A 12,327-nucleotide genomic window follows, 5' to 3' on the forward strand; every position below is an offset into this window, starting at 1 on the left:
GTTGATGTTGCTCTCGATTGTCAGGTGGTTCAGCACCCCACCAACTCGCCCGATCTCCTTAATATTACTATAAAGGGTGCACCGGGTGGCCTCCTCCTGGATATCTTTAACATCTACGCCAGAGGGACGAAGGGTGGCATACAATCGTCCACAATATCCCTATTAGAAGGTCTGCTCAGGCAGCGCCCCAATAAATCTCGCATTTTGGTGGCAGGAGACCTGAATTGTACGTTCGAGCCTTTGGGCTTGGACGATACATTGGGAAGTGGTGAGGAGGACTCCAGGAGGGGGATTCCTGCCCTAGCGCTGCCTCCTATCAAGAGGTGGACCCAAGTGGCGGTACAGATTAATTCCCTTAACATGGAATTTGACCTTAGGGCTGTTAATGGGAGGTCTAAGTCTGACTTAGTGGGAGCTCATACTTATATACTTATAATAGGCCGAATCATACGTCTAGAATAGATTATATTCTTCTTGACGCAAGTCTATGGAGCATCCTGAAGGATATGGTGATCATACCGACAACTGAGAGCGATCATAATCTCCTCTCACTTGCCCTCTATCCCCAGTGGTTAACTGATAAGGGGGGATTATCATCTTATATAGCTCCAAACCCCCACAAAGTTTTCCCATCCAATTGTGGTAGACGACTGAAGTGGGCTAAGCTTATCATGTCCGAAGAGAAAGTGGCAGATATAGGGGCACTCCTGGCTGCAGCACAGTGCAAATTGGAGTCGCTGACCCAATCGCCAGAGGAGGTCACGCTGACCTTCTGCGATTTAACTAGGGCGCTGAGCAACCTGTTTATTCTCCCTAGCATGGCTCCTCGTGCTAACAACAGGAAGTTGCTGCCCAAAACGCAGGGTTGGTTTACAAAAAAATGCAGAGTCAAGAAAAAGCGCTGGTAGGGGCTGTTAAATCTAAATCCCAGGTTGCAATTAGGATCGCAAGGAAAGACTACTCCCAGACCTTAATGGTAGCAAAAAGAGAGGGGGAGGAGAAGTTCTGGGCGGACCTTTTGGCAGCAAGCTTGGACAGGAATGCTAGGGGATTTTGGAATTTGGTAAGAACCAGGGAGAGGCCTGTTGACACATTGCTGACATGTAATATCCCAGCTCAGAATTGGTTTAGCCACTTCTTGTCCCTTTATACCCCTGCAGAGGGGGTCCTTAATGACTCCTTTGCTCTGGTGGTCGAGGCAAGGGACACTGAAGCCGATGCCTTTACTGACAGAGAAATGGAGGTCGTAATCAAATCCCTGGTCCCCCTAAAAGCTGCTGGGCCTGACGGGTTACCCGGTGACTTGTTACGTGCCAATCCCAAGCAATGGGGGAAGTTGGTTTCCACTCTACTGAATGCTATTATGGGGGGAGCATCTGTACCTGAATCCTGGAAAGGGGCGGAGGTTGTCCCGATATTCAAGAAGGGATGTCGGGACAACCCCGCTAACTATAGGCCCATAAGCCTTATTGATTCATCCCAAAAGGTGGCAGGGAAGGTGATTCTGGGGAGGATCCTCCAATGGGTGAGTGAAAACAAGATCTTGTCAGATTTCCAGGCTGGTTTTTGCTCTGGTACCGGGACCATCGAGCAAGCCTTCAGACTGGCGCTCCTGTATTGGAAGGTGGTGGTGCTGGGCAAGGGCAGTCTTTATTTGGCCTTTATCGACCTCAAGACTGCCTTTGACCTGGTACCTAAGGAGGAACTGTGGAGGGTCTTGCAGGGTTTGGGGGTGCCTTCTTATATCCTATCACTCCTGATAAAACTACACACAGGCAATTATGCGCAGGTGAGGTGGGGTAAGAATGGGGAGAAAACTGACAGAATTCCAGTGAGTAGGGGCGTCCGCCAGGGTTGTGTGTTAGCTCCCACTCTATTCTCTCTCTATGTGAATGGCGTGGTTGAGTATCTGCTACAAGAACCTGCTGATGCACCCTCCCTTGCGGGCACTCGGATCCCCACACTGCTCTTTGCAGATGATACCCTCCTCATTGCAAAGACCCCCCAGGGCCTCCAAAAACTTCTTAACCGCTTCCAGGAGTTCTGTTCCCTTAGGGGATTGGTGATCAATGTTGACAAGACCAAATATCTGATCATGAATCCTCCTAGGAAACTGGGGCGCCTCCCGGTCTTGAACTCTGCTCATTTGGAGAGGGTATCAGAGTTTGACTACCTGGGAATCCGCCTTAGCGACTCTATGAGTTGGACTCCGCACATTCACAAGATGCTCCTTAACCATAAAAGGGTGGGTGGTGTGTTGCTTAGGGAATATCGTTCTTCCACAAGACAATTTATTGCCCCAGTCGTGGAGATTTATAAAGCTAGAGGGGTTAGTGCTGCCTTGTATGGGGCGGAGTTGTGGGGCACAAGCAATCTCGATGTACTTGCAAAATCGGAGAGCACATTCTTGAAAGAACTGATGGCTCTCCCTTTGAGCACTCCCACAGTTCCAGTGTTGCTGGATCTTGGCTGCAGATCAATTGCGGACCAAGCTCGACTTCGTCCCCTGCTCCTGTGGGCACGCCTGTGGAGGGTGCCCGAATTAGCCTCCTACGCGGAGGGACTGTCCGAGGTGATGTCAATGGGGGGCTGGTATAGGATTAAATGGTTGAGGGATGTTAAACATCTTCTGGGGGAGTTGGGCTTAGGTGAAGCTTGGGTTACTCGATCTGCCCCTCCTAAAGCCATTTTAAAGAAATTGTATTGGGATTGGGTTTCGTCCAAACTCACTGTTGATCCACGCCAATGTAAGTCAACTGTAGCCTTTTTGAGGATTAAAGACGTGGTAGCTTACGAACCCTATCTTGACATGATTTCCATTCAATTTGATAGGGCTTTATATTTTAAATTTAGAGTAGGGATTCTACCTGTAGGTGACCTGATATCCCGGTGGAAATTGTCCCCCCAGCCCTCCCCCTTTTGTGCCCTCTGCTCCACGCGGGTCGAGACGGTGGCACATATTCTTTTTGAATGCCCTGACTATTGCTCTCCCAGGAGGCGCTGGCTCAAACCACTTTGTAGACAGTTGGGAACTCGCTATCACACTGTGGCCCTACGCATTTTATTGTCTGACACATCCACTTTGGTGGTTTGTGGTGTGTCTAAATTCTTAAAGTGGACCTGGTTGATTCGTGCAAAAAGGCTTTCCGTATCAATTTAATCCTGATTTTAACTATATTAATTGTATTTATTAAGTTATTGTTTTTATTTTATTTTTTGGGAAAGTGTTTTACTTGTTGTTTTCTTTAACTGTTGAACTGCTTTTAAGATATTTTATGTATCGAAATAAAGCCTATCAATCAAACAATCATATATACAAGTCACCTAAGTTAGGTCTGTCAAGCCCTAAGGCAGGGTGCTGTATATTAAAAGTCATGACATGTGTTTTTATATGTCCTAATAATAAATACCCCAAATTACTGTGAAAAGACTAGTAGCCCTATTGGCGAGCACAGGGTTACAGTCTGGCCACTCAGCTGTGCGAACTCCTAAATGGGACTGGTAAAGTTGGTACTTCAAGGTATCAAAATAATCGTTGCATTAAACCCGATTTGAAGCCCAAGGTGAATTTTATGTAACTCTTGAGTAAAAGGCAGCTTTAGAAAGGTGCAACTCTGTTGCCCATGTTTTCCAGTTGCCAGTTGCCAGTTACTGGCCACAAGACAGCCTTCTGCCCTCCCTGGAAGATGTGCAAACCTCTTCATTGCAAAAAGCCACACAGGGTATGTGCCCAAAAGGTCAGCTTGAAAGAGGAAACTGCCTATGAAGGGCAAACGGTGGACACACGAGAGGGGCTGCTATTTTGTTCTGGTAGACAGGTTGGCATTGGGGACAGAGAGGGGAAAACAGTTGCCAAACCAGTTTTCCCATCGGCGTATATCCCTCAGGTAGCCACAACTCTAGGGTGTGCTAACAAGCTCCATACACCGAGAAAGGGGTCCTGCCATCTTGGGAATGGCCGAAAATTGCATTCTGCGATTGCTAGATGCCACAACTTGAAGGAAGTCTTCATCAAGCGGAGGGGACCTGATGACCCATTGGCTAGTATTGACTGTATCCCGTGAGGGCAAGTTGTGGGCATAAAAGTGCCCCCCTGACCTCAGATCACGTCTGCACTGGAGAGAGGAAAGAAGAAGGACTGCTGTGATATTCCCAGGACCTGGTAAAGAGAGGCTGCGACAAAGACTCCACTGCTACTTTTGCTCCTGGGCTAGCAAAAATGTGACTGTGTCTGTAGTGCCCTGCTTGAGTAAAAGTCATCCCTGAGCCCCAGACAGAAGTCAAAGAGTTAGTTGGCTGACTTCCTGTTCCAGCACCAGAACCACAAAAGCTGAAGAAGCCGCCTTGGCAGGGTGGTAGCCACAGCTGCGTGTATGCTGCGAACCGCCATGGGGCAGCCCGGGAGACTGAATCCTAACACTCAAAAATTGCACCCAAGTCTGCTGGACCTGGGAACGTTGTCAAAGTGCAGTTTGGTCAGCCCAGATAGACACTAGCCGCAGTTAAAGGGAACCGCGTTGTGACTGGAGACCAGTGGACCATTGACAGCTGGTTTTTGACAGGACTTCCACCTGGACTTCGATGGACATCAACCTCTGTGGCCAAAGTCACCTCATTGCATTCGTGAACCGAGGAGTGACCCCAGGGAACATCCCTGTCAACTAGATCAGCATCTTCAGCATCCTGTATCCCTTGCATCAGGGCCACTTCATTGAAGTCTATGGGAGTTTGCCTATAGACTCTGGCATTGGACTGGAGACTGCTTGGATTGCAAGGTAACTGTCCTGCTAAGACTTACTGCCCCCCTTAACTTGCTCCCTGCTGGACTGCTGTAGTTGGTTACCCAATGTGGGCCACATTACCGGATCCCAACTTCTAATAAGCTTTTAAAATATTTCCAGGTAACTGCTAACCATGGTAGTTGCCAATACTTGTTTGCATTTTTAGTGAAAAGCTGTGATCTACCATTAAGTCATATGTCTGTAACCCTCCGGTGGATTTTGCTTCTTTTGATTTCTAAAAAAGTATAAAAATGCAATCTATTACTGTTAGATTTCTTTTTTCTTGTGTTCCTTTCTTTTTCAATTATTTTGGTACTTCTAAATGCTTTGCTCTAGTTCCTTCGTTAAAGACTGACTGCTCGAACCACAGATACCCAGGGTTGAGTTAAGGTTTTACAAACGAGTCTGGACTGGACCCAAGACAGGCTTCTGAGTTTATTACACAGTGAGGCCACACAGACATGCCATATAATAAACTGCGCTTCCTCGCACTGTATATCGCAGCAAAGTGGGGAACGCGCTGCTAAGCAGTGTAAACAAAACCTAAAATACATCTGATTCCGGGTTCAACAGGTGACCCTGATACAGCATCACCCTACTCTACACATCCGGACCGGAAGTATCTGTCGCCTTGTAACTTAACACCCATCAACTGATAACTAACAATTGTAGAAGCATGAGTTGCTCTATTGGTCACAAAAAGGGGAATTAGGAGTAGTCCATCTAGGAAAAATGCCAACTACGCTCCTCACATGGTGTGAAACCCCTCCACCCACCTATTTAGAACATTGCCAACAAGCAAGAAAGCCATATCCGGAAAAGGCCCCGTGTCTCCCAACCTGGCCACGCTAAGCAGCGTGGGCATGAGTTGTGCCAGCTCTTTCAGCAGCCACTAGAGCTTGTCCATTAGTGGGGAAGCCTTGACTCTCTGTGAATTATCATCCTGGGTCCGGGCCAGATCCTGGGTTTCCATCTTTCCACCTACTGAAGCCAAGTCTCCTTCTCTATCCATTCCCACTCTCCCAGATGCAGGTTTCACCTTGCCTCGACGTCTCCTGTGCCTCATCTTGGTAGGGGGCCCTGCCCTCCACATATCTGAGTCTAGGGCCAGCTGCTCCCTTTGAGGCCCCACAACCCGGGTTCACTCCTCTACCCAGCACCAGACCTCCTTGGTGTTGTCAAAAAAGTATGTTTTCCTCTGGGGACAGTCTTGAGCCTCACCGGGTAGTGGAGCATGCATTTAAGTTGCATTGCCTTGCGTTTGACCTTAACATCAAAAAGTGTTTACCTCTGTTGTTGGGCAAGTCTGGAAATATCATAATCTTGACAGAGCCTAACTTGATTGGTTGCCTGGTGGGAGCAGATTTAAGAATAGCGTCTGTGTCAAGATAGTTAAGCCGTCTTAAAATGATGGGTCAGTGAGGAATGCCCCATGAGGGTTTCTTTGTGAGGACCCAGTGAACACTTTCAATCACAAAACAGGTTGATAGATCTTTTTCCGGGACACACTATTTGAACCATTTAGAGAATAAGTCTTCCGGCTGCAGCCCTTCGACTCCTTCAGGGACCCCCACCAGGTACAAATTGTTTCACCCAGGTCTCTACTTCTGTCAGGTGGTCTGCCGCATTACATAGGCCCTGACACAGAAGGGAGACTTCAATGCCCACCCTATCAATCTCTCCATCCAGAGCATCCTGGGAGTCAGAAATGGCCTATGAGATTGCCGCTGATAGTGCCTACCCAACTTTTTGGAGATGCAGATCCATAACAGGTTCTCCAGAGTTGATTGCTTGTGCACCCACCCGTCCCTGGATTGGTGAAACAGTAAATCGTTCCCTGGGTGGAGGCCGTGGTTCCACTGGTGTTCCCCATTTTGTCTGTGTCGAGGCGCTCATCCTGTGTGGTCTACTCCAGAGCTGCATATCTCTTTGCTGCAGTCTGAGTATGCAGCCGGCCAACCCTTCTCATCAAGGGCACACCTCCCTCATCGGACAGGCACAGACCTAACAAGCAGGCCCAGGTTTGCCACTCCACCCTCACCCCTGTCCATTAAGTGCTTACCTTAGTGAACCTGGCGGTCTTTTCCACAATTCCAGCCAGTAGAGGTGGTTCCACCAGTGAAAGGAATGTCCAAGTGAGAAGACGGGGCTCCGATCCAGCAAAGTGATGCCCAGTTCTCTGTTCCCCTATGGTGGCACTCCACTATAGGGGTCAGCCTTGTCCCCTTCGTGTAAACATGCATTCCCACAGCAGGAAACTGGGCCACCAAAAGGGCCACTCCTGCACTCCGATGTAACACTCCAGATACTAGCAGACCTTAGGCAATCTGATCGCCACTTCTTGGTCTACCCCTAGCTGAGCCCGCCCTTAATGCGCACAAGGCCTGAGCCGGGCCCCCTCCTTTCACTGTAGTCCCCCCCCCGGAAACACCATCTGCCCCGCACCTCAAGTCCAGGTTGGTGGAGGGGAAATACCAGAGGCTGGAGCACAGCCAAGGGCAAGGCAGTAAAGGGAATCCAGCATCCAGAAGCATTTCTGCATGGTCTGTCTTAGGCCCCACACTTCTGGTCTGGAGCCGCATCCTCTGTTGCTGAGTGGCTACCACCTCTCTCGGGACCCTTCTGTTATCAACCTCCTCTTCCACAGGACTCAATTTCAGGTCTACTACTCTCACCACAGTACCACGGCTCCTACCTTAACAGCCCTTCTTCTAGGACTGACTGGGTCAGGAATAGTAGCTAGAGGGTCATGAGCAGCCGCAGCCAGGGTCCCGCCCCTCAGGCGCGATCCTTGGACCAACACTGTCCATTTATGGCAGCTGCTTGCAGGCCCTCCTGCACTAATGCCGTGGGGCTCCACGCTGCTCAATAGGAGTTTAGGCCACAACACGATTCATCGTTGCAGGAGGTGAGCCGCCAGCCAGGATTTCACAGGCACCTCTCTCTTAGCCCTGCAGACTCAGAAGGCCAGGTACAGTGGGCAAGTGGCAGGGTATCCATAGGATTAAGGGGGTATCGATGGGGTTCGGACGGTGCCTCACTGGAACACGTCTGCCACCTTGGGCCGCTGGGCCACGCCCCTCCACTCTATTACTCCTATATGCAAATGTGTGCAAGAATGTTGCTAAATATATCTTCAGTAACATAGATCTCTGTTTCTGATCTGTCAGTTTGTTTACGTCTTTTATTTTTAAAATCTTATTTCATCTGGGAGCCCTTTTATTGGCTTCTTGATGTTGTGTTGGGATTATCCCGTCCCCTTAACTGGCTGACTTCTTTTTTCTGTCAACGACTTTGCTGGTGGTCTTTCAGAGTCTCTGGAGTTGCAGATTCCTTTTGTTTTGTTACATGATGATTTTCTTTCAAAAGCTTGGCCTTTTTGAAACTTCTGGTTCACACCCTCAAAAGGCCAGGCACTCTTACCTCACCTTCTCAATTCTGGCTGGGCAACAGCCGCCACTGCACATGTTCACGCATGTAATGTATGTAGGGTTTTGTGTGGGAAAAACTGGGGGCCACTGCAAAATGTGTGCACTGCTTTGAATTCGAACCTGGAACACCATTCCCACCAGACTTACCGCAGAACCCGGAATAAGCTCCTATTTCCTGGTGCTCCCAGTGCTGCAAGAGTGTGACTAACAATTCCATAATCCCAGCCTACCAGTGGGGTACAATTTGGGAACAAAGACTCGTTCATCAGAGGAAATTGTTCTTCGAGTGAAGACTTTTTTGATACTAACATTTTGAACCATTTTAAGTCACCCTCTATCTTCCTCTGTTTCTGGTGTTACGTGTTGGACCATGGATAACATGAGTAAGGTGTATATGAGCTGTACATTGATAGAGGCCATTATATAGCGGTGCCAATGTATGAATTTTATTAAAAAGACGAGCATACTTAAATTAATCTTCCATGGCTTAAGGATTGATTATAAAGAATGTACATTTGTAGAGTATACATATCTTCTTCATTGCTTATTTCCCTCTCTTTCTTTTAATATTTGTTGTTAATTTTAGGCATGGGCGGAGTTTGCGGAATCCCACGCAACTCCGCCGGGCTACGCGGAGTTCCACAAGCGGCGGAGTGCGTTCTGTCATTCGCGCTGATTTTTAGTACTGTGTGTTTGTCCTGCGATGTAAAATCAGTGCGGACAACACCACGCGCATCGCAAGAGGGCGCTGCTTCTTTCTGCACCTCGAGTAGAAGTTCTACTTGACCTACAGCTTCCTCAACGTGAACGGAAGGTTTCTCAACGCGAGCAGTAGCGACCATCCGCGACCGTCTGCTTTGAGATATCTTGCCGGGAGATGGTGTGGAGTGTGATTTTCCTTGCTAATGTTGGCAAAAAACTCCACTCTGCAGGGTTTTCTGGAACTCCGCGCACTGCGCGGAGTGGGAAAAACTCTGCAAACTCCACGAGCAGAGCGGGATTTCAAACCCAGGCCTAGTTAATTTGGTTCCTTGATTTTACGTCCTCTTCTGTTCTCCTACATGAACTCATGATGTCCTCTGTTTTGTCTTTGCCTCCTACCTTGCCATGCTGGTTTTAGATTTATCCATTATCCCTCTTTCTACCTTCATAGACATCGAAAAGCTGAAGCTCCTCCTGGAAGATAGCCTTATGACCCTGCAGATGCTGCATTACTCTCCCAACGCTGCTGGTCTCTGGCCGGAGGTGGAGGTCTGGACGGCCACTCTCCAGGACATCGGTGAGACTCGAGAGAGGCCTTGGGGATCAGTAGTACCTGGGCAGTGTACCTATCACTTTTTTCAGAGGTGTTTTTGGGTTGATCTGTGTGTGTGAGAGCTGAAGGTCAAATGTTTAAACTCTCGCGTGAATAGTCAAGCTTTTACCCTACCAAGGTTGGTGAATTAGTATATTTGCGTTAGAATACTAAAAACATCTGTTACTTAACAGTAGCATGATGTGACATAACCAATCTGGGTACTAACTTGAAAGAAGTTAAGTCATATTATAAGCTGGTCCCCTACGAAATTTAGAGGTATCCTTTTCAATGCAACAATCATTCAATTCCAGAAAATGTAAATATATGCAGACCCATTTACCAACAACCAAGGCATTTCTTTGCATTAAATTAATAACTTCCTAAAATTAAATTAATGTTTTAATTTCAGCAATCTAAACATCAAATTTAAATATAAAATTTAAACATCTGGGTTCTTATTATACATACGACGCATTTTCCTTGACTGCGCCGGGTGCAGCTATTAAAATGAGCTCCCGGGGCAATCAAGGAAAATGCATACTTTATTGCAGCCCTCTGGCGGGGGAAAGGGGGTCCCATGGACCCCACAGACATTCCCTTGCAGGCGGGTGCGGTCACTCATTGCATCCGCTTGTGAGGGATCTCCAATCCCCTTTAAAAGCAAAGGCGGGTCGCCACCTCCACTGTGACAAATACGGAGCAGCCTCAAGCAGCCGCTCCGGTTTCACAGGAATGCGCTGCTTCCCAGGACAGCATGAGTTCACAGCTGCCCTGGGGGCAGCGCATTCACCATAATGCAGCACATTTTCATTGTTTGTGCTGGGCACACCTTTTAAAAGGTGAGCCGAGCGCAAACAATGAAAATGCGCCATGTGCGTAATAAGGGCCTAGGTGTCAGTTCGCCTCCTGAGAGCTTCTTTGCCTCTGGGGTGCAGAGGCAAAGGGATTCCCTCATTTGCATAGGGCACACCCCGATGCAAATGAGGGAACACCCTCTGAAGATAGCGCTGTCGTTTTTTGGGTGCAAGCGCTATCAGTATTACAGAAGGGGCCGCACAAGTGTCTGCGGCACCTTCTGTAATACCAGGGTGCCCCGGTGGCGCGCAAAGCGGGCATAAATGCCCGTTGCCCCGCCAGGGCACTTCTATAATACGGCCCCAGTAGTCATTAAAATTCCAGCTTATTCAGCCCTACAAGTAGGCAGGCGTCATCAAGCGCTGATTATTGGAATGTTTGTTTACTCTTTTCAGCAGGTGTGGCACCTCCAGCATGGGCATTGCTTCTTCCCATTTCAAGCACTGAACTCAACAGAGGGGAAGTTGCTTTCCTGCTGCTTAGTGCCAGTGAGGCTGGTATGGGACAGGGCTTGGTAAGATGGATCTCTTGGGCTCTCCTTTAGGCTGTTGTGCTAAATCAGAAGATTCTCCAGTGCAGTCATTCAGGTTCAGCAGTTTACTCTGGATGGAACCTTTTCCACTTATCATTGGCAAATAACTTGTGGTGATCACATCTTACTGCAGGGTTTCTACATTTTCCTTACAGAGAAATGGGGGCGACGATCATGATTCTCTCATGATTTAATGCAGTATGACTTAAATTCAGTAACACAGTAAAACTGTATTATTCTACAATAGTGGCTTGTGTCAAATGTCTGTAATCTGATTACCATGCAATTAACAAAGGTATAGTTTGTGGTGGGAGAGGAGGAGGGGATTAAGTCCTGCTGTACCCGCAGCCCTCTTTATGATCACCCCTATATTCAGATCACACACCTCCTCATTCTCGTCATATTTCAACAGGGCTGTTCTTAGAATTGTGGATCACCTTCCAACAGAAGTGGATTTTCTTGAATAAAGTGCTACATGAGATGGACGTTCCTTTCCCACGTTCAGAAATGGTAAGTTGGGTCTGCATAGCTCCCTCTCTGCTCATTTTATGTGGGAGCCTTTTTTGTTGTTATCCTCTTCAACAATGGTATGAATCTGTTGAACCCGAAGTCCCATGTGTGCATCAATGAGTTGTTTCCAGAGGCCTCTAATTGTTCTCAAATTCCCTCTCTTGCTTCATCAGCATTTACTATCTTTAATGCACACATAGGGCCTCATTTAAAGTTAGAGGGTGCAGAGTTGGACTAGGACAGAAAATAGGCCTTGCCACCATAATAAAAATGGCCTTCATTAGCGAATCAGATAGCTTAAAAAGTGGCCTGCGTTTGCAAATCAGCAATTTTGAATGTGTAACGACATGATGTATATGTTTTTTTGCAAGGAATGAGAGGGCCTATCCATTTGTGCTTGTTGCTGGTGATGCTTGTGGTCGTATCAAGGGATATCAACAGTAAAAAGACCATAAAAAGGACCACAAACCAGGCCCTCACACCATCCTGTCAGACCACCCCTTGGGCATTGCCAGATTGCCCTACTTACCACAGTAAGATTTGGCTGTCCACATCTGTGTTTTCAGTCCTGAGGAAGACCCACTGTGACGCGTGTTGAACTGGCCAAGAAAAACAAAAAGTCCCCAACTTTATGTGTGGATCAAGTGTTGTACTATTAACATGTACAATAGCGGTAGGGCCTATGCACTCGTTTAATATTTAAAAAACTTATATTTCCATGCGTGTTGAACTGCGCATACATCTAGGTCGAAACGTCGATGCTCTTTCTGCTCATGTCCACCAGGTTTCTCACCCCAAGGCCAGAAAAATATGATAGGGTTGTTGTGAAAACATGGGATATAAAGTTATGAAAGGACAGACCCACATTGATTAGTAGGATTTATTTGTGTTATTTGTTTGTCTATGTATAGATTTCACTCA

General features: G+C 47.6%; 1 protein-coding gene across 1 annotated transcript in view; it reads left to right on the top strand.

Annotated features, from left to right (window-relative positions):
- The window catches only part of DNHD1 (dynein heavy chain domain 1), an 856,151-nt gene that overhangs the window by 311,718 nt on the left and 532,106 nt on the right, over positions 1-12,327 (top strand). The window contains exons 20-21 of the mRNA XM_085623548.1: positions 9,366-9,491; positions 11,309-11,406. Coding sequence (XP_085479674.1) covers positions 9,366-9,491; positions 11,309-11,406 — 224 coding nt within the window. The remainder of the gene's footprint in view (positions 1-9,365; positions 9,492-11,308; positions 11,407-12,327) is intronic.

Source organism: Triturus cristatus, chromosome 8 (assembly GCF_964204655.1).
Source record: "Triturus cristatus chromosome 8, aTriCri1.1, whole genome shotgun sequence".
In the NCBI taxonomy this organism is placed as follows: Eukaryota; Metazoa; Chordata; class Amphibia; order Caudata; family Salamandridae; genus Triturus; species Triturus cristatus.